The 18,549-nt window shown below is 38.3% G+C and overlaps 1 protein-coding gene and 1 non-coding gene across 2 annotated transcripts in view; both read right to left on the reverse strand.

Annotated features, from left to right (window-relative positions):
• Positions 1 to 18,549, reverse strand: part of LOC113182147 (ubiquitin-associated protein 2) — a 35,335-nt gene that overhangs the window by 10,793 nt on the left and 5,993 nt on the right. Inside the window, exons 3-7 of the mRNA XM_077797053.1 lie at positions 16,031 to 16,200; positions 14,538 to 14,751; positions 4,041 to 4,080; positions 1,579 to 1,777; positions 589 to 658 (exon numbers count right to left, since the gene is read on the reverse strand). Coding sequence (XP_077653179.1) covers positions 589 to 658; positions 1,579 to 1,777; positions 4,041 to 4,080; positions 14,538 to 14,751; positions 16,031 to 16,200 — 693 coding nt within the window. The remainder of the gene's footprint in view (positions 1 to 588; positions 659 to 1,578; positions 1,778 to 4,040; positions 4,081 to 14,537; positions 14,752 to 16,030; positions 16,201 to 18,549) is intronic.
• Positions 2,408 to 2,486, reverse strand: LOC113182167 (small nucleolar RNA SNORD121A). Its single transcript, XR_003300683.1, has one exon. It is a non-coding gene; the product is annotated as a small nucleolar RNA SNORD121A (small nucleolar RNA).

Consider the following 18,549-nt stretch of genomic DNA (forward strand, 5'->3'; position numbering starts at 1 on the left):
CTACCAAAAGAATGGAACATAGTTACATTGACTGGGCCAATAGCTAGGAATGTCAGTCTCAGAGAAAAATGTGCAGGTGTTTGCAGCGTAGGATAGGAAATCCTTGCCTAAGCTAAGCACTCCCTTTTCCTTTTAAGTATTAGCTCTACACCAAGTAGTAGAGGGTTCAAGGAACATCGATCTTGATTAAAAATGGTTTTTAGAGGAGTACAAAGGTCAAGTTAACAATGAACCTATTTTTCTCAAAAAGCTACAAATGCCTCAACATAACAAGTGCCAGAAAATAAAACCTCCTCTGTTGGGTAGAAACATCTCATATATCGAATGGGGAACTCAGGAAGTTCTTGGGGAGCTCACCACCTGACATCCCTAGTGATATCATGTGTGGTCTGAGGCAATTAATGCAAAGAGCCACATATCAGAAAACATGTCCTCTTATCAAACCCAGAAAACCTATGGTTGAACCACGTAACTACTCAAGACACTTCATGCAAACAAATCCATATTATCTCAGATTTGAAAATTAATAAACTAAAGCTCCAGGTATGCTAAGAAGGGGTGTTGGGGAGGGAGCCTGTGGACACTTACTGTATGTGGTGTGCTCGAGGACAGTGCTGCCTGCGCAGAGGAGAGGCTGCTCTGGTGACTGGAGAGTGAACTAGAAGACAAAATAGAGCACCCTGTGTCCATCCAAACAGGTACCCAAACAGGTTATTCCAAAAGAACGAAGCACACTGGGCTCCCAAGGTTATATTCCTGCTTGGCCCTATCCCTGGGGAAGCCTCCACATCAGACCTCATGCCCTTGGAACCAAGTGACAGGATCCTGGTTGTGAGAAATGATCTAAAGTCTCACTCACAACAAGATCTGATATCTCCTGGCCCAGGAAATCTATAGAGGAAAATTCAGTAAACTATAACTCTTTCCTCTTCAAGCAATAGAAAAAGTGAAAACAGGACTGCTCTATGAACACTGTCCTGCGCTGAGAGCTCATAAAATCTTTGAATGAGTGAAGAAAGGTCTGTGTTCAACCACATATGCCAGAGTCAGAGCCTGAATTTCAATCAGATCCAGAGTTCAAATAAAAAGCTTTTGCTCCCAAGGGAAAGGGTCAAGATGGAGCACTACACAAAAGATATAGGTAATAAACAACCCCATTTTCCTACACCTATTGAAATGACTTCCTCTCTGGAGTCATGACAAGTATTAAGTCAGACACCTGCTCAGAAATCCAACATCATTCACATTATATATCAGTGATATGGGTCCAGAGCTGGGGACAGGCTATACTCAGGGTGTCTGCCTGATGTCCAAGAAGAGTCACAGGGAACCAAAGGCCCATTCGATTCCAGGAGAACCAGTGCTCTGTGCCAGCAAAAGCATTATAAGACAGCAAGATTTTTCTATCTGGTGGTATTTGACTTGATCTGGGCAAAACCTAAGCTGGAGTATTAATTCAAAAGCCCAAGATGTCATCAGAAGCAACAAGTGTGTTTTGTTCAGGGAAACAACCTTCTACGGAGGCTCTAGGACTTTGCCCAATGTACTTCTCACTCTGGGCCCACCTTTCCCCCATACCTGCTAAGCTGAGAGAGGGGGCTGCTGGACAGGTCACCAGGCTGGGACAAGGAGGGCAAAGTGGCAGTGTGCTGGGATGCAGAGGGCAGAAGCGCAGTGCAGGAGGTGGTGCTGGGCAGGGAGCTCACAGATGGGAGGGCAGAAGGAGGGTCTGTTGTCTTTGGAGCTGGAACGGATGAAGTAGCTGTAAGAAACAGATCTGTTTAGCTCCAGAACCAACCCTGAGTATCAGAAATCTGTGCAGTATCTAGTGACATGTCAGACTCAGTGAAATATATACAATGTTAACATTTCCTAGGACAATGCCCAAGCATGGCACCAGATGATTCCTTCTCTGTATAATAAGACTACCAAAAGGACAGGTGATGGTCAGACATAGAAGATTGAAAGAGAAAGCAGTGACGCTTTTATAATCGTAAACTGTCCTATAGAAACCTGACCCTTGGCAGCAAACTGGAAGGAAGAGATGTTGAGATTGGCAGATATATAGAGTGAAGCAAATTTTCCTCCAAAGGACAGTAAAGGAAAGTAAAAAATTGGCTGGCAAGACCACCAAGAATTCATATCAAATACCCATTCAGGCTGACATTATCAAAAGCTCAGAGCCAGTTCAGGGCAGAGGGAAAAAGGCCTGAGTGTAGACACTGTGAAGAGATCTATGTGCCTAAAATCAACAAGAAGAATACGTGCCTGCAGTCCAACACATACTTTTCAAATGCTTAGTGAGAATTTCCTTGGTACATGCATCAACAGATTAATCTCAGAGCACATAAGCAAGCTTATCAATTACTAGACTTCAGAAAGCATGAGGATATAATCAACCCCACCAGTGGAAAAGACTCAGTTTTTGTGCTATCCACACATACAACTCAGATATGTGCTTGGAAATACATCACCGTCTTTTCCAGTTAGGAAGGAAAACACAGCTTTACCTTCCAGCATGACTCCTGTGAACCCACAGGGAATTCCGTACTCAATAGTCTAACTGGAAGAGGAAGTTCAAAACAAAAAAAAAGGCAGGTAGGCACACAGCCAGGTCAACTCTTTCCAGAATCTTCGCCACTGATAGTCTATTCCAAAGATGAAACCAGATGAAGATACCACTAATGTACCTCCCCGACAACTAAGACCCCAAAAGGTACTTCCCAGGGCAGTGGATGACATTGCTAACAGATTCACAGTGAGCCATTCTCTCAAAGAACAAGAAATAGGGCCACAAGAGGAAACAAAGAACAAATTCTGTAAAATAAAGGTAGCTGGGCCCACTGATACATGCCTATAATCCCAGCAGCTCAGGAGGCTGAGGCAGGGGGATCACAAGTTCAAAGCCAGTCTCAGAAACTTACTGAAGCCCTGTCTCAAAATAAAGATAAAAAACGCTGAGGAGGTAGCTCAATGGCAAAGTACCCCTGAGGTTCAATCCCTAGCACCCTAAAAAGAAACACATACCTTAAATGCATACTATGTTTTGCAGATACTTCATATCTCATGATCTCATTTTAAAATATCTCCAAACCACTTAGAACCCCTATATGCCTTCATGAACCTCCAACAGTACAAAAGAAATTTGCTACTTCTGTTGCGAGAATGAAGTCATCCAACAAGCTCAGAGCTGCCAACATTTCTCTGAATAGCCCTGGCAACCCAACTTTACCACTAATACTAAAAACAAACCCTGGTGCATCAATTCCATTATTTCAATTTCAACTGTGTCTGCTAGAGTTCCATATTAATGCTCCCCAAAATCCTAAGTAAAAAAAGTCATTCTGGCTTCCAGACTCAAGAGTGGATAGCCATCGTCTCACTGAAAGATCAAACAGAAACAATATAAATAATCACAGATGAGTGAGCCAGGCACCAAGGAATGAAAAAAACATCAGGGATTCACCCACACCACCTCCAGTGATCACTGAGCTATTGTGAGGATAGGATACCCCTCATCTTTCTCCAGAGCATCACCAGCGTATACTTTCGATCTCTTCCTAAGCAGCAGTCCTTCAGGTTCCAAAAGCAACGAAACACGAATAGCAATTTTTTGCTTTAAAAGTCCATCACAATCCCCATTTACCAACCTGTCTCTAAGCAAAGCCCCTTTTAAATGAACATAATACACTGAACTTCGGAAGAGTCCAACCAGGACAGAATAATACCAGATTATCACCATCTTGCTGTAGCTACAAGATTTCTAATAATACCCTCAACCATCATCTTGGAAGTGAGAACTAACTAACCTTTGTTAGCTCTGCCACAGAAATAAGACTAGATTTCACTTAACCAATGAATATGGCTTTACTCTGTTCCAGTGATGAATCAGAACAGCAGTTTCCAGAAAAAAATACAACTGGTCTGTTTTTAGAGAAGTAGCCGTTGCCCAACTATTATTTTCCCCATGACATCCACCATACTTTCCTCTAATTTTCACCAGCCATGGACAAGAGTAGATAGTTGGTTGATATACTTACTGTCTGCTGTCTGCTGATTTCGACCACCGCCATGCCCATTCTACAAGGAACAGAAGAGAAAGTAAGTCAACCCACACATCTACTCAAATGATTATCTATTTGACATTCTACTGAGACTCAGAGACAACCATATGAAGTATAGATTAATGGAGGAGCAAACTGTCTATTTTATTCTGGTTTGTATGTTTGTTTGTTTTTAATAAAAGAAAAAATAATCCAACAAACAAATGAGTCCCAAGGAACCAATATTTTTGAAACTAGATTGAGTATTTGTGGAAGTAAAAAGGATAGAGGAAGCAATTAATCAGTCCTAAAACAATTATTAAAATATTCAACTGAGAGAGGTGTGATAGCACACACAGGTAATAGTAGCAACTCAGGAAGCTCCAACAGCAGGATCACGAGTTCAAGGTCAGCCTCAGCAAATTAGCAAGGCCCCATCTCAAAACAAAAAATAAAAGGATTGGGGATGCAGCTCAGTGGTTAAGCACCCCTGGGTTCAACCTCCAGTACATTCCCCCATTCTCCCAACACACAAACTACACCATTTCAATATATACATTGAAATTTTCAGACACTTTCCTATCTAGGGCAAGTTTTATCTCCTGGATGTCATGTGTGTAAAAAAGAAAACATGTGCAAAATAGAACAAAAGAAAACTTTATATCACTTAAAAAAAATGGGCCTCAGAGAAAAAGACATGAGACCTTAAAATAGATTTTCTGAAGGAGGAAGTACAAAGTGAGGATGATGTGAACCCTGAATCAAAATTCAAAACCTGAAAACAACTGGTATGAGGAAATTGCAAACATTTCAATGGAACTAAGGTGCAAATAAATGCATTTTTAAAAAATATTTTTAGTTGTAGATGAACACAAAACCTTAATTATATTTATTTTTATGTGGTGCCAAGGATCGAACCCAGTGCTTCACATATGCTAGGAAAGGACTCTACCATTGAGCCTCAACTGAAGCCCTGAAAAAGGCATTCTTAGAAATGATGCCTGCCTCTACAGAGCAAGCCAGGGAACCATGGCATGGCACAATCAATAACAGATACCACAAGGCTTAGCCATTGTCCCCAGATAAGGGGAGGAACTTGAAAAAAGCTACAAGGCACATTCCTTTTTGCAAATTTCAAAACTATTAAAGAAAAAGATTTTATGTCTGTGGCCTATGTATTAACCCAAATCTAATACAAATCATGACTACTGTACTTATTAACAATATTCTCTATTATCCAAATAACCTGTAATTATTAAAAGAAATGCAGACAGTAGGGGGGAAAGAGGGGAGAGAAAGGTATACAGTAATAACAGAATGACTAGGGGGAAAAAGAAACCTCATAGTTAAATAAAAGTTTATAGTTAGGGAAAAGGTAACACAACATACCGCATCAAATATAGAAACTGTGTGGAGACTAATGAAAAGTCTAGTGTCCATCCTCGAAACTAGGGTTCACTCACCACTAAATATGTTTGTATGATTTTCTAACAGATGAATCCTAAACAGTACAAACCATAAGATTTAAAGAAGTCGTTCCAAGTCAGGTCGGATGGTGTACACCTATTGTCCCAGTGACTCAGGAGGCTGAGGCAGGAGGATGGAAACTTTGAGGAAAAGGCTGGGGTTGTAGCTCAGTTTGTAGAGCACTTGCCTTGCACATGTGAGGCACTGGGTTTGATCCTCCGCACCACATAAAAACAATATAAAGATATTGTGTCTATCCACCATAAAAAAATAATAAAAAGAAAAAAAGTTTGATGAGAGTCTCAGCAACTTAGTGAGGCCCTAAGTAATTTGGCAAGACTCTGTCTCAAAATAAAAAATAAAAAGGACTGGAAGTGAAGTTTAGTGGAAGAGCACTTGCCTTGAATTTGAGTGGCCCTGGATTTAATACCCAGTATTCAAACTAAATGAATGCAATAAAATGCAAACAATCGACAAATTGATAAAGGTGGATTTTATGCAGAAGAAAGGCAGAAGCAAAAGCAAAGAAGTATCAAAGGGTCCAGCAGAGAAAAAAAATCCATAGAAGAGGGCCGGGGTTGTGGCTCAGTAGTAGGGCACTTTTAGCACGCGTAAGGCACTGGATATATGTTCCCTGGCACCACATAAAAATGAAAACAAATAAAATAAACGTATTGTGTCCATCTACAACTAAAAAAAAATATTTTTAAAAGTTTCTTAAAAGTCTGTAGAAGAGCTAAGCACTATGAAACAGGAGGATTGCAAATTGGATACCAGCCTCAGCTGGGAGCCTCTCTACAAAATGAAAAATAAAAAGGGCTGGGAATATAGCTCATTGGTAGAGTGCCCTGGTTTCAAGTTGAAGTCCCAGTATACAAAAAAATCATACACAAAAAAATCTACATGAGAGATTAGAAATCAAGTAGCTAACCTAGACACAGTGGCAAGTCTCTATAATTCCAGCAGCTCAGGAAGCTGAGACAGGAGGAATGCAAGTTCAAAGCCAGCCTCAGCAATGGCGGGCGAGGCATTAAGAAACTCAGTGAAACCCTGAAAATAGGGCTAGGAATGTGGCTTAGTGGTCAAGTGCCCCTGACTTCAATCTCCGGTACCCAAAAAATAAACAACAACAAAAACCTTCATATTCAAACCTGACAGGCATAGAAGAAAACAGTAAGGCCTGGAAGTTCCTTAACCTCTACTATGCCCAGGGAACTGTCATCATTAGACACAGCTACTGATAATCTAGATCTGACTTGAAACTTGGCCAATAAAGAAACATTTTCCCTGGAGGCACGTGATTGTTTAACTTTAAAGCTGCTTAACTTGGGAGTGGGGGGACAATAAAACACACTAAGCAAAAAGAAAAGGAAAAAGAAACAATTGGGGGCTGGGGTTACAGCTCAGCAGTAGAGTGCTCCCCTAGCACAGGCGAGATCCTGGGTTCGATCCTCAGCACCACATAAAAATAAATAAAGACACTGTGTCCAATTACAACTAAAAAATAAATATTAAAAAAAAGAGAGGTATCTTAAAAGAAAAAAAGAAAGAAAGAAAAAATTGGAGTATATATCATTTGTAAAGCTCTGACAAGTTTCTACAGATCTAGAAGACCATGCCAATGTTTATAGGTACATTCCTAGGGCTCTACATATGCTCAGGAACGACTTGGGAAGGCCCCAAGCTCACATCTATGACTTATGCGCAAGTAGGAAGTGAAAGCTAAGGTAGAGTCTGCAACAGTTTGGCTGTATGTTAAAAGGCATGCTCCAACACACAGACAGCCTCTTCACAAAGCCCAGGTAATCCATTGATTCCAGCAAATTAAGGAAATCTCTGTATAATCACTAGCTGACAGAATAAAGAATTCACTGGCTATAAGAAAAAATAGAGGTATTATAAAATTAGTCTAAAATAAAGTCATTAAACAAGCAATTTCAACAGTAACAAAAACAAACCTGAGGAAAGGAACACTCTAATTTCTACAACTGTCAAATTATATTATTTAAATATCCAATAAAAGAGTATTACAGGTTAAGGCTGGGGCTCAGCACTAGTGCACTTGCCTGGCATGTTTGAGGCAAGTAAATAAAATAAAGGTCTATCAACAACTGAAAAAAACATGTTTTTTAAAGTATTACAAGTCAAAAAAAAAAGAAACAAAACGTAGTTCATAAACAAGGAAAAGACAATCAGTATAAAGCAAAGGTCCCAATGCTGAATTTACTAACAAAGACTTTGAAAGACTATTTTGAACATTTCAAAGTATTGAAGGAAAGCATTAAGTGTCTATAACATTTCAATAGAGGGAGGGGGGAGAGAAGCAAGAAGAAGAAAAATGATGACACTGGATTCTGAACCCCTGAGTTCTGGCCCTGGTATTCTTTTCTAGTCCTCTACCTTTGGCAAATCACTTAAATCACTAGACTTCAATTTCCTTTTTGTATGAAATAGTGAAAAAACAATGACTAGAAAGTTATAAGGGGCAAGATGGCACATGCTACAATCACAACTATTTGGGAGGTTAAGGCAGGAGGATTGCAAGTTCCAGGTCAGCCTCAGCAACTTAGTGAGATCCTAAGTAACTTAAAAAGACCTGTCTCACAATAAAACATAAAAAGACTGGGAATGTGGCTCAATGGTTAAGTGCCAACAGGTTCAATCCCCAATACCAGAGAAACAACAACAAACAAGGAAAGTTATAAGAATAACAATTTTAAAAGACTGTTTTAAAAAATTGATTAAAATTGTCAACTCAATGTTTAAATTATTTTCATTGTATTAAATTACTAAAATATTTTCCAAAAGTAAAAGGAGAAAATCTTCAAGCTTAATCAGAACACTTGTTCTCATTCATTCCCAATCCTAGTAATAATTAAGATATGACTTGAATAGATTACAAATTTAATGAGAGCAAAAGAAATTAAAGCACTGACTGGTGACTAAGGGATTAATTTTTTTAGCTAATTGTATTACAGTTACTTTTCAAGAACTTTATAGTTTAGAAATACATTCTAGACAGGGGGATCACGAGTTGGAGAAGAGCTTTGGCAACTTAGCAAGGCCCTAAGCAACTTAGATGACCATGTCTCTAAATAAAATACAAAATATGGCTGGGGATATGCTTCAGTGGTCAAGTGCCCCTGAGTTCAATCCACGGTACTCAAAAAACAAAAAGAAAAAAAACCAAGTAGCTTAGCAAGGAACTCAGTGAGCAGTGACATGGACAATGAATAAGGTGTAAAGTTAGAGCTAGAACTGAAATGGTGTTCGAGATGACAGGATATTTGCACAGACAGCATATGGTCTGATTCTGATTTACGTGTCAGAAACAGAATACATGAGCAATGTCAAAGTGAACTTTCTGCAAAGTTGTAAATACTTTATATCTTTGTGGTCCCATGTTGAATTCCACTAACTATATCTGGCTAATAAGCATTTAAAATGTTGCTATTTTTAAGGTACTGATACTTTGTTTAATTGTTTAATTGTTACATAGCCACATTAGGCCAGTAGTTGTCATATTGGAAAAGTACAGGAATAAATTTTATGTTAAAGATGACAGATCAAGGGGCTGGGGTTGTGGCTCAGTGGTAGAGTGCTTGCCTAGCATGTGTGAGGTACTGGGTTCAATTCTCAGCACCACATATAAACAAATAAATGAATAAAGGTCCATCAATAATAAAAATTTTAGAAAAAAAAGATGACAGATTAAAAAAATACATGACATTTTGAAAAAAAAAGATAAACTCAAAAGGAAAAACCATTGGGAAGAAAATGATAGTAACATCGGAGTTGGGGATGTGGCTCAAGTGGTTTGCGCGCCCACCTAGCATGCGTGAGGCACTGGGTTATGTCCACCTAAAACTAAAAATGAAATATTAAAAAAGAAAAAAAGAAAGAAAATGATAGTAACGTCAGGCATGATGGTGCATGCCTATAATCCCAGCAGTTTAGGAGGCCGAGGCAGGAGCCTAAGTGCAAAGCCAGCCTCAGCAATGTCGAGGTGCTAAGCACCTCAGGGAGACCCTGTCTCTAAATAAAATACAGAATAGGGCTGGGGATGTGGCTCAGTGGTAGAGTGCCACTGAGTTCAATCCCTGTATCCTCCCTCCCCCCAGCCAAAAATGATAGTAACAAAATACTGTATACCAGAAAGAATATTAAGGATGGTATCAGACTCAGCTAAACTGGAAAAGCCAAATCGTAATGCCAGTAGTATGTAATCCAAAGGACAACACACCCCATATCAAAGAGCCACTCCAAGCACCTAATATTGGTTTGTATGAGTAGAAGAGGGAGCAGGAGTAAGGGGAAGGCAAATAGAGAACTTACTTAAAACCTGTAGAGTTAAACCCGCTCTTTCTCTGGCACCCTCACTCCCCACTGCTTTCACCAGGGGCTCCACACATCACAAGGATCAAGAAAATGGAGACAAAATCTTGAGACACCAAGTTAACCCAGCGCTTCTCCATACTAATGGATGACATTATCTGATTTTTTTTTAATTTCAAGAAAAAGGAAAGCTAGAAGAAAGGTTTTGAAGTTTTTTATCACAAAGAACTGATGAATGTTTGCAGAGATACATGTGTTGATTAAAATATTATACAAATAAGTATTTATACAATGTAAACATGTATTGCAAAAAGGAATAAAAGAGGTAGGACAATATTGTTATACTCCCTACAGATGTTAAAAGGACAGTAAGAAAAAACAAAGATTTTATAGCAGCAAATTAACAAATTAGAAAACACAAATGCCTTGACACAAATTTAAAAAAATAGAAAGCTTAATATCACTTTTCCAATTAAAGAAACTGAAATTACAAGCTTTCATACAAAGAAAACATTCTGGCCCTACGGTTTTACTTGTGAGTGATACCAAATATTTCAGGAAGGAAAAGGGACAATATTCAACACACTTGTAGAAAATAAAGATATGAAGTGAGGTTAGTGGTAATAAAAGAGAGTTAAAATTATACTGTACAGTGTCAAGTCAACAATGACCTGCCAATCAGGTCAAAGAATCAAGGAATAAGAATGATATTAAGAGGGCTGGGGCTATGGCTCAGTGGCAGAGCGCTTGCCTAGCATACGTGAGGCACTGGGTTCTATCCTTAGCACTGCATAAAAATAAAAACAAGATAAAGGAATTCTGTCCATCTATACATACAAAAAAAATTTTTTTTAAAAGAATGGTATAAAGAGGAGAAAAGCTAAAGGAAGTGTCAATTTAACTGGTCTAAGGTACATCTAACTAGAATTATCTAGTAAGCAGTTGAGAATATAAAATAGAAAGCTCAAGATTAAAAAATAACTTTCAGGGTTACAGGAAATTTTATCAGTTAGGGCTAAAGAGCAAAGATAAAGAGTTATACCATAATAATTTGCAGAACAACCTCCATATCAGACAAGTAATTTGATAACAAACCTGCCAGCTGCTTCTTGTCAATGACATACTCCCCAAAACCAGGCTATCTGCTATGAAGAAAAAAAACGTTGTGGGAACCAGAATAAGGCCAAAGGCAAAGAAAGCAGTATATTTAAGGGGCCACAACTGGACTACAAAAGCTACATGGAATCCAGAAGCTTAACTTATTTGAATCTAAGTATTACAAGGATGCAGCCTATATTATGATTGGAAACACTAACATGTCAATCAAATGGTTCCTGGGAAGACAATCTGTGGATATTCCAGATGTGTCTGAGTACGTGTGTGTGTGTGTGTGTGTGTGTGTATAGACACCTGTACACGCACACTCCAGAAACAGAAAGATGGTAAGACAGATTAATCTAAGGTGGCCAGAAGACACAGATGTTTTTTCTGAATGTTCAAGTAAAGGGAATGGTGGAAAGGACAAAATGAGAAAAGCTCCATCTAACTCCACTAACATATTGCAAGATTCTGTTCTAGCCTGTGATTTTGTTCATTTTATTTTTTCCTTTGGATATTGGGGTTTGAACCCAGAAGTGCTTTACCACTGAACCCTTTTTATTTATCCCAGGCCTTTTTAATTTTTGTTTTAAGGTAGGAGCTTGCTAAATTGATCAGGCTGGCCTCAAACTTGTGATCTTCCTGCCTCAGTCTCCTGAGTAGCTTGGATTATAATTATAGGCAGGCACTACTGCACTAGTGATTCTGTTCTAGCCTGTGATTTTGTTATCACTAGAGAAATAATAACATAATCTCAGAAAAAATATCTTAAATAACATTACCATTGGGTACTCTACATCTTATTAATGGTCTCAGCCATTTGAGTATTTTATTAAGACAAGATTTCTTAACTCAAACACAGTTAAGATTTCAACCGGACGCAGTGGTGCATTCCCCAGCAGCTCAGGAAGCTGAGGCCCTAAGCAACTCAGTAAGACCCTATCTCTAAATAAAATATAAAAAGGGCTAAGGATGTGGCTCAGTGCTTAAATGGCCCTACGTTCAATTCCTGGTTACCCACCCCTCAAAAGAAGGGAAAAAAAAAAAGATTTCAGATGCATGCCATCTGACATAATAAAGAACCACCAAGGATTGGGATGTGGCAGAGCATCTGCCTACCACGTGTGAGGCACTGGGTTCTATCCTTAGCACCTCATAACAAATAAAAGTATTCTGTCCATCTACAACTACCAAAAAAAAAAAAAAAAAAAAAGACCCATCATATTATGATTGTCTTCTTAGTGCTATGAAAGCTTTTTCCTAAACTGGACATTTATTTTTCAGGGCATAATCTACACAACGTAAAATGTGCAAGCACGTTGTATGAGTGTGCATGAAGATGGTAGGAGGGGCTCCTCTGAGACAAAGGTTTAGATTTTACTAACAAGATTAGTCACTACCAGCACTATTAATAAAAAATGTTAGCTTTTTGAATTCACTTAGCACCAGGTGAAATGGTGACATCTATAATCACAGCAACTCAGGAGGCTGAACAGGAGGATTCAAAGTTAAAAGACAATTTCAGCAACTTTGTGAGCTCTGTCTCAAAAAAATAAAAAGTGCTGGGGATATAGCTCAGTGATAGAAGACCTCTGGGTTCAAACCCAGTATCAAAGGGTGAAAAAACAGAAATTTTTTTTTCTCATTTAAACTTGGTGGTACACTCCTGTAATACTGACAACTTGAGAGGCTAAAGCAGGAAGATCCCAAATCTGAGGCCAGTCTGAGCAACTTAGCAAGATCCCGTGTCAAAACAGAAAAATAAATTAGATGGACTGTGGATGTAGTTCAGTGGTAGAGCACCCGTGAGTTTAATCGCCATTATACCCAAATAAATGAATATAAAATAAATAAATACAGGCATAAATAAATTCACTTAGAAACCTTGGACATAGAGTTATAGATGTGAAATTCTAAGATGCCATGTCATATTTACAAAATGATGTCAAGTGATAAAAGGAAAACAGAATTGAGTGTGTAGTGATTTTTCTCCAAATATTTAACAAAAAAACTTCAAAAAGTAGAAAATTATAAATACCCATATCTTATAACTTCCATTGAATAATTAACATTTTGTTACATTTTCTTGCAACTATCCTATCTCCTCATTGTCTTTTTTAAATATATACATATATTCTTAGTTGTTGATGGATCTTTATTTTATTTATTTATATGATGCTGAGAATCAAACCCAACCCAGCCTCCTAATTGCTTTTGCTGCATTTCAAATTAAATTTGTATACACTAGTACTTTTCAGCATGCAAATCGCTAACTAGAGCTCCACATCTGTTTACCATATTTATTAAGAGGATCATTTGGTGAGTTTCAAGAAACACATACACAGATAAGCCAAATTCCTTATCAAGATATAGAATATTGCCGTCACATTGAAAAATTCATTTATGTACACAGTGATTTTAATCTCACAAGAAATGCAGACAGAAGAAATGAGCTGAAGATACACCTAGAAAGTGTTCATAGTGGTTTGGAAGGAATACATGAGATTATAGAATTACATTTATTTCCTGCAAGGCAGACGTTACAAGTATGAGCTACTTTAAATTGTTAATGGGATACATGAATAAAAACAGTTGAATTGGCCTAGTATGTTTCTGTTTCTTTTACTTTTTAAGTTTTCTTCTAAGATTCTCGGGACATATTTGTACAATTCAACTTAAAAGAAAACCTCTCTTGGGGCTGGAGATGTGGCTCAAGTGGTAGCACGCTCGCCTGTCATGCGTGCGGCCCGGGTTTGATCCTCAGCACCACATACAAACAAAGATGTTGTGTCCACCGAGAACTAAAAAAAATAAATAAATATTAAAAATTCTCTCTCTCTCTTAAAAAAAAGAATGTGCATTTAAAAAAAAAAAAAAGAAAACCTCTCACTGGCAATAATAATCAGATATGCACAAAGCAATCCTCTGCAGAGGAAGACTTTGAAATATGACAGATATTTCACTTTTTAAAAAACATTTATTTCTTTAGTTTTAGGTGGACACAGTATCTTTATTTTACATTTAAGTGGTGCTAAGAATCGATCCCAGTGCATCACGCATGCTAGGCAAGCTTGCTACCACTTGAGCCACATCCCCAGCCCTAACTTTTTTGTTTTGTGGTGCTGAGGATTAAACTCAGTGCCTTGTGCATGTGAAAGGAGCACTCTACCAACTGAGCTATATACCCAGCCCTTTCACTTCTTTATCTATATTCCAGTATCATTAACAAAAGCTGAGTAGATAATACATAATTACAAAATAATAAATATAGCTATGGTAATGTGGAATAATATCCAGTCAATGAAAAATTATCAGTAACACAAAGATGAGTACAAGAATCATTTAGAATGCACACATATCAAACCATATAGTGCATGCAGTACCAAAGCCAAAATGCTTGTACTACTTAATAGTCTTGGTTTTCTCCACTGTGTAGTTACATGCATGAGCTCTAGAGATGCCTGCTACAACCAAACTCAACTATAAAGATTCTCCTCAAAAGGTTGGTGGATTTCAAGACAAAATCTTGTCCTCAAAGCATAACTTATCATACACTAGTACTGCCAAGGAGAAGAAACCAGAAGTCCCACTTACTGTATCGGTTCCTGGTGCTGACTCTGATGGACTCACAGAGCTTTGATATACGATCCTATTGTGCACAGAACTCTGGTCATAGGAGGAAGATGTTGTTACTGGACTAGTGGAGCTGAGGGATGAGCTGGTCAGACTGGAAGAGGTAATGACTGAAGTTGTGTACGTGGAGTTCTGTACAGCACTGGTCATCGGTAAAGAGGTATTCAAAGGATCACTAGAAAGAATAAAAATATCAGATATAGATTGATGTTGCTTGACATAGGTTTCATTAAACACAACCATATTATCAATTTACTGTTATATTCTATATTTTATTTATTTTTATGTGGTGCTGAGGATGGAACCCAGGGCGTCGTACATGCTAGGCGAGTTTTCTACCGCTGAGCCACAATCCCAGACACATTTATATTCTAAATTAAACATGCAACTAAAAATTTACACTACTACATTCTATTAAAATTCAACAATTCCTCTCCCCACCCAAAAACAAGACTAACAGGTGAGGGGATATCTTTAGGAATCCTTAAGATATTTTAATGAATCAGTTATCTAGAACCATGTAACTCAAGGTAACTCAAAACAACCAATTTTGTGCCTTTGAACATGGAAAACTGACAAAATCTCAAATCTGGGATTTCCTTTTGTTTTTTAAAGTTATAGTCAGATACAATATCTTTATTTTATTTATTTACTTTTATGTAGTGCTGAGGATTGAACCCAGCACCTTGCACGTGCTAGGCGAATGCTTACTGCTGAGCCACAACCCCAGCTCCCTAGGACTTTCTATTATAAAATATTCCACTGGAAGAAAATTAGAATTGTAAAGATGAAGAGGAATTGGATCCTTCCTAGATTACTGGAAGAAATGTTAAGATGATGCAGTTAAGACATCTATCCCCCAAAAAAATATGCACTTACTTTGGAAGAAGTTTGAATACAGCAGTTACCATATGACCCAAAAACCTCTACCCCTAGTTATATATCCAAAAAAAAATGAAAGTAACCAAAACTTGTAATGAATTTCCAGAGCAACATGAGTCACTATTACCAAAAAGAAGAAAGAAACCAAATGTCCCCCAAATAATGAATTGATGGCATATATTTTGGCATATGGCATATATTTTGTTCCATGAAATGTTTGGCCAGAAAAAGGATACATACAACTTATTTGTTAAAGAAGACAGACACAAAAGGTCACATCTTACATGACTTTAGATGAATAAAATGTCCCAAGTTTGGCAAATCCTGCACAGATTAATGGTTGTCAAGGGGTGGCAGAGAGAAGAGAATCTGGGAGTGGCTGCCACAGGTATGAAGTTTCTCTTGGGGGGTAAAGGAAAAAAAGCTCTGGAATTAAACATTATTGATGACTGTATAAACTTATTACCATGGATATATTATTACCTCTATGACATGATTTCTTAGGCTCTATTTTATTTTGCACAGAAAAAAAATAAATTTGGTCAAATCCAGAGAAGTGGAAAGTTTTATACCTTAAAGACTTGGAATACAAGCTGATGGGAATCTGATTACTATTTTCACTGCTTGGAGCTGATCCAAATTCACAGAGAGAAGGTTCTGATCCAAATTCCAGGGCTCCGAACTGAACATTTAGTCCTGTGACATCTGCTGAACCAGGCATCTCCACTGCAGTAGCTGGATTCTGAAAAGGCAAAGCTAAGCTATTATGACAGGGACTCCAAGTCTGAAAGGCTTATAACACGGCCAAGCAAATAACGAGGTTCCCTGGCTATAAAGGCAGAAACAAGGAGTAAGAGACAGAAAAAAAGAAAAAAGGATATGATCCTTTAAAAAGAGAGTGAAGGGCCAGGCATGGTAGCACACACCTGTAATCCCAGCAGCTTGGGAGGCCAAGGCAGGAGGATTACTAGTTCAAAGCCAGCCTCTTAGTGAGGCACTAAGCAACTCAGTGAGACCCTGTCTATAAATAAAATATAAAAAGGGCTGGGGATGTGGCTGGGGATTTGGTTAAGTGCCCCTGAGTTCAAGCCCCAGTACCAGAGAGAGAGACAGCAACAGACAACACACATACTCTGAAGGGAAAAGAGCAACAAAAAATTAAAGGTCATATGGGAATGGTCAGTATAAATGGCACCCATTGCTTTTTTTTTTTTTTTGAGAGAGGGGGACAGAGAGAGAGAGAGAATTTTAACATTTATTTTTTCTTAGTTCTCGGCGGACACAACATCTTCGTTTTGTATGTGGTGCTGAGGATCGAACCCGGGCCGCACGCATGCTAGGCGAGCGCGCTACCGCTTGAGCCACATCCCCAGCCCCCACCCATTGCTTTTTAAAGCAGCTGGAATAGAGTTGAGGCAGTGGCTGAGTGTACACTGAGCAACATATTTTCAGGAACATACAAATTACAAAATTATTAACTGGTCATAGATCCACACAGCCTCCAACTATGGCACATAGCAGAATACATAAGAAAAAGAGTGCTTTTAGCCAATTCTCAAGTCTGTGTTTGAATTAAAAGACTCTGGTTCTCAGTACAAAGCTATTCCCTCTAAATTAGCCCAGTCACTCAGTAATGACCAAATCCTCAGCAAGCAGTGTTTGAAAACACTGCATTACAGTTTCTAAGCCTAGTATCCCACTATATGAGCTAGATTATCATCCACCAAATCCTTGGGACAAAGACTTCATGATGGAATACCCACCTTAGAAGCTGGAGGCATCCGTCGCTTAGGGAGTTTAATGTGTTTGGGCTGTGGTTGGTGGGCAGACACAGCAATATTTTCAACAGCCATGTTAGGGAGCTGCAAAAGTTTGTTCATAGCAGAGATACTGTCCCCAGGTGCTGATTCTCGGTGTTTTGACTGGGAAGAAAAGGACTCCAAACCAGGAGTAGAAATGCTAACTGCCTGGGTCTGGTGCTGCTGTCGCTGGTTCATTTGACTAAGAACTGGGGATGGCTCAGGCTGAGATTTGAAATCTATGAAATATGTAAAGGGGGAAAAAAAAAAAGAAGAAGAAGCAACAATTATTTTGCAACAAGAATTTCAAAATCCCTCTTGTAACCTCAGTGATTATGAAGAGGTCAATCACCATCAGTTTCTATGGTCATCTTCTAGTTGAATCTCTTGAGACAGACAGACAGAAACACACACTGAAGGGATGGGGAGAAAGAGAAAATAATTAAAATGCATAATATGGTAACTAGAAAAGAATGCCAAAGTATGTTTATACTTTATTTCTTATGCAGAGAGGACATATATTTTATGCTAGAGTATATGGAGCAGGGATGTTTAGAAACACTATTAAAGTGCTCCATGTGTGTGCCCATTAGCTAACAAGATAATTATGTTTTTATTGTTTATGGCTTTGTTGTTGTGTGTTTGGGGGCAGGGGGTTGGAGACAGTTTTTGCATGTTGCCCAGGTTGGCCTTGCACTCACAATCCTCCCATATTAGCTATCTGAATATTCAGACCAATAGACACATGTCCCAGGCACCTGGTTGTGTTTTATGGGTTGCATACATAACTTCTGTGTGTGTTCCTTAGTATTGAACCCAGGTGATCTATCCCTTTTTATTTTTTGAGACAGGGTCTTGCAAAGTTGTCAAGGCTGAACTGAAACCATCCTCCTGTCTTACCTTCCCAAGCAACTAGAATTACAGGCATGCACCACCCCAGCCACTTGTAAAAAAAAAAAAAAAAAAATTTTTTTGGTAGATGAACATAATATGTTTATTTTATTTATTTATTTGAATCTAAAGACTCATGTGATAGGCAAGCACTCTTACCACTGAGCCACAACCCCAGCCCTACATGTATCTTTTAAAATTTATTTTACTTTGAAAAATAAATGTGATGTTACAAAATTTAAATAGGAATGAATATGATGAATACAAATCTTCCTTCCATTGCTGCTTTCATACTTAGTCTAGAGGCAAGCACTGTAACCATTTCATGGTATCTTCAGAGACACTGCATCAAAATACACAGATATACTATATACCTAAATTTTTGTGTGTTCATGTGGATT

The sequence above is a fragment of the Urocitellus parryii genome, chromosome 4 (assembly GCF_045843805.1).
Source record: "Urocitellus parryii isolate mUroPar1 chromosome 4, mUroPar1.hap1, whole genome shotgun sequence".
NCBI classification, from domain to species: Eukaryota; Metazoa; Chordata; class Mammalia; order Rodentia; family Sciuridae; genus Urocitellus; species Urocitellus parryii.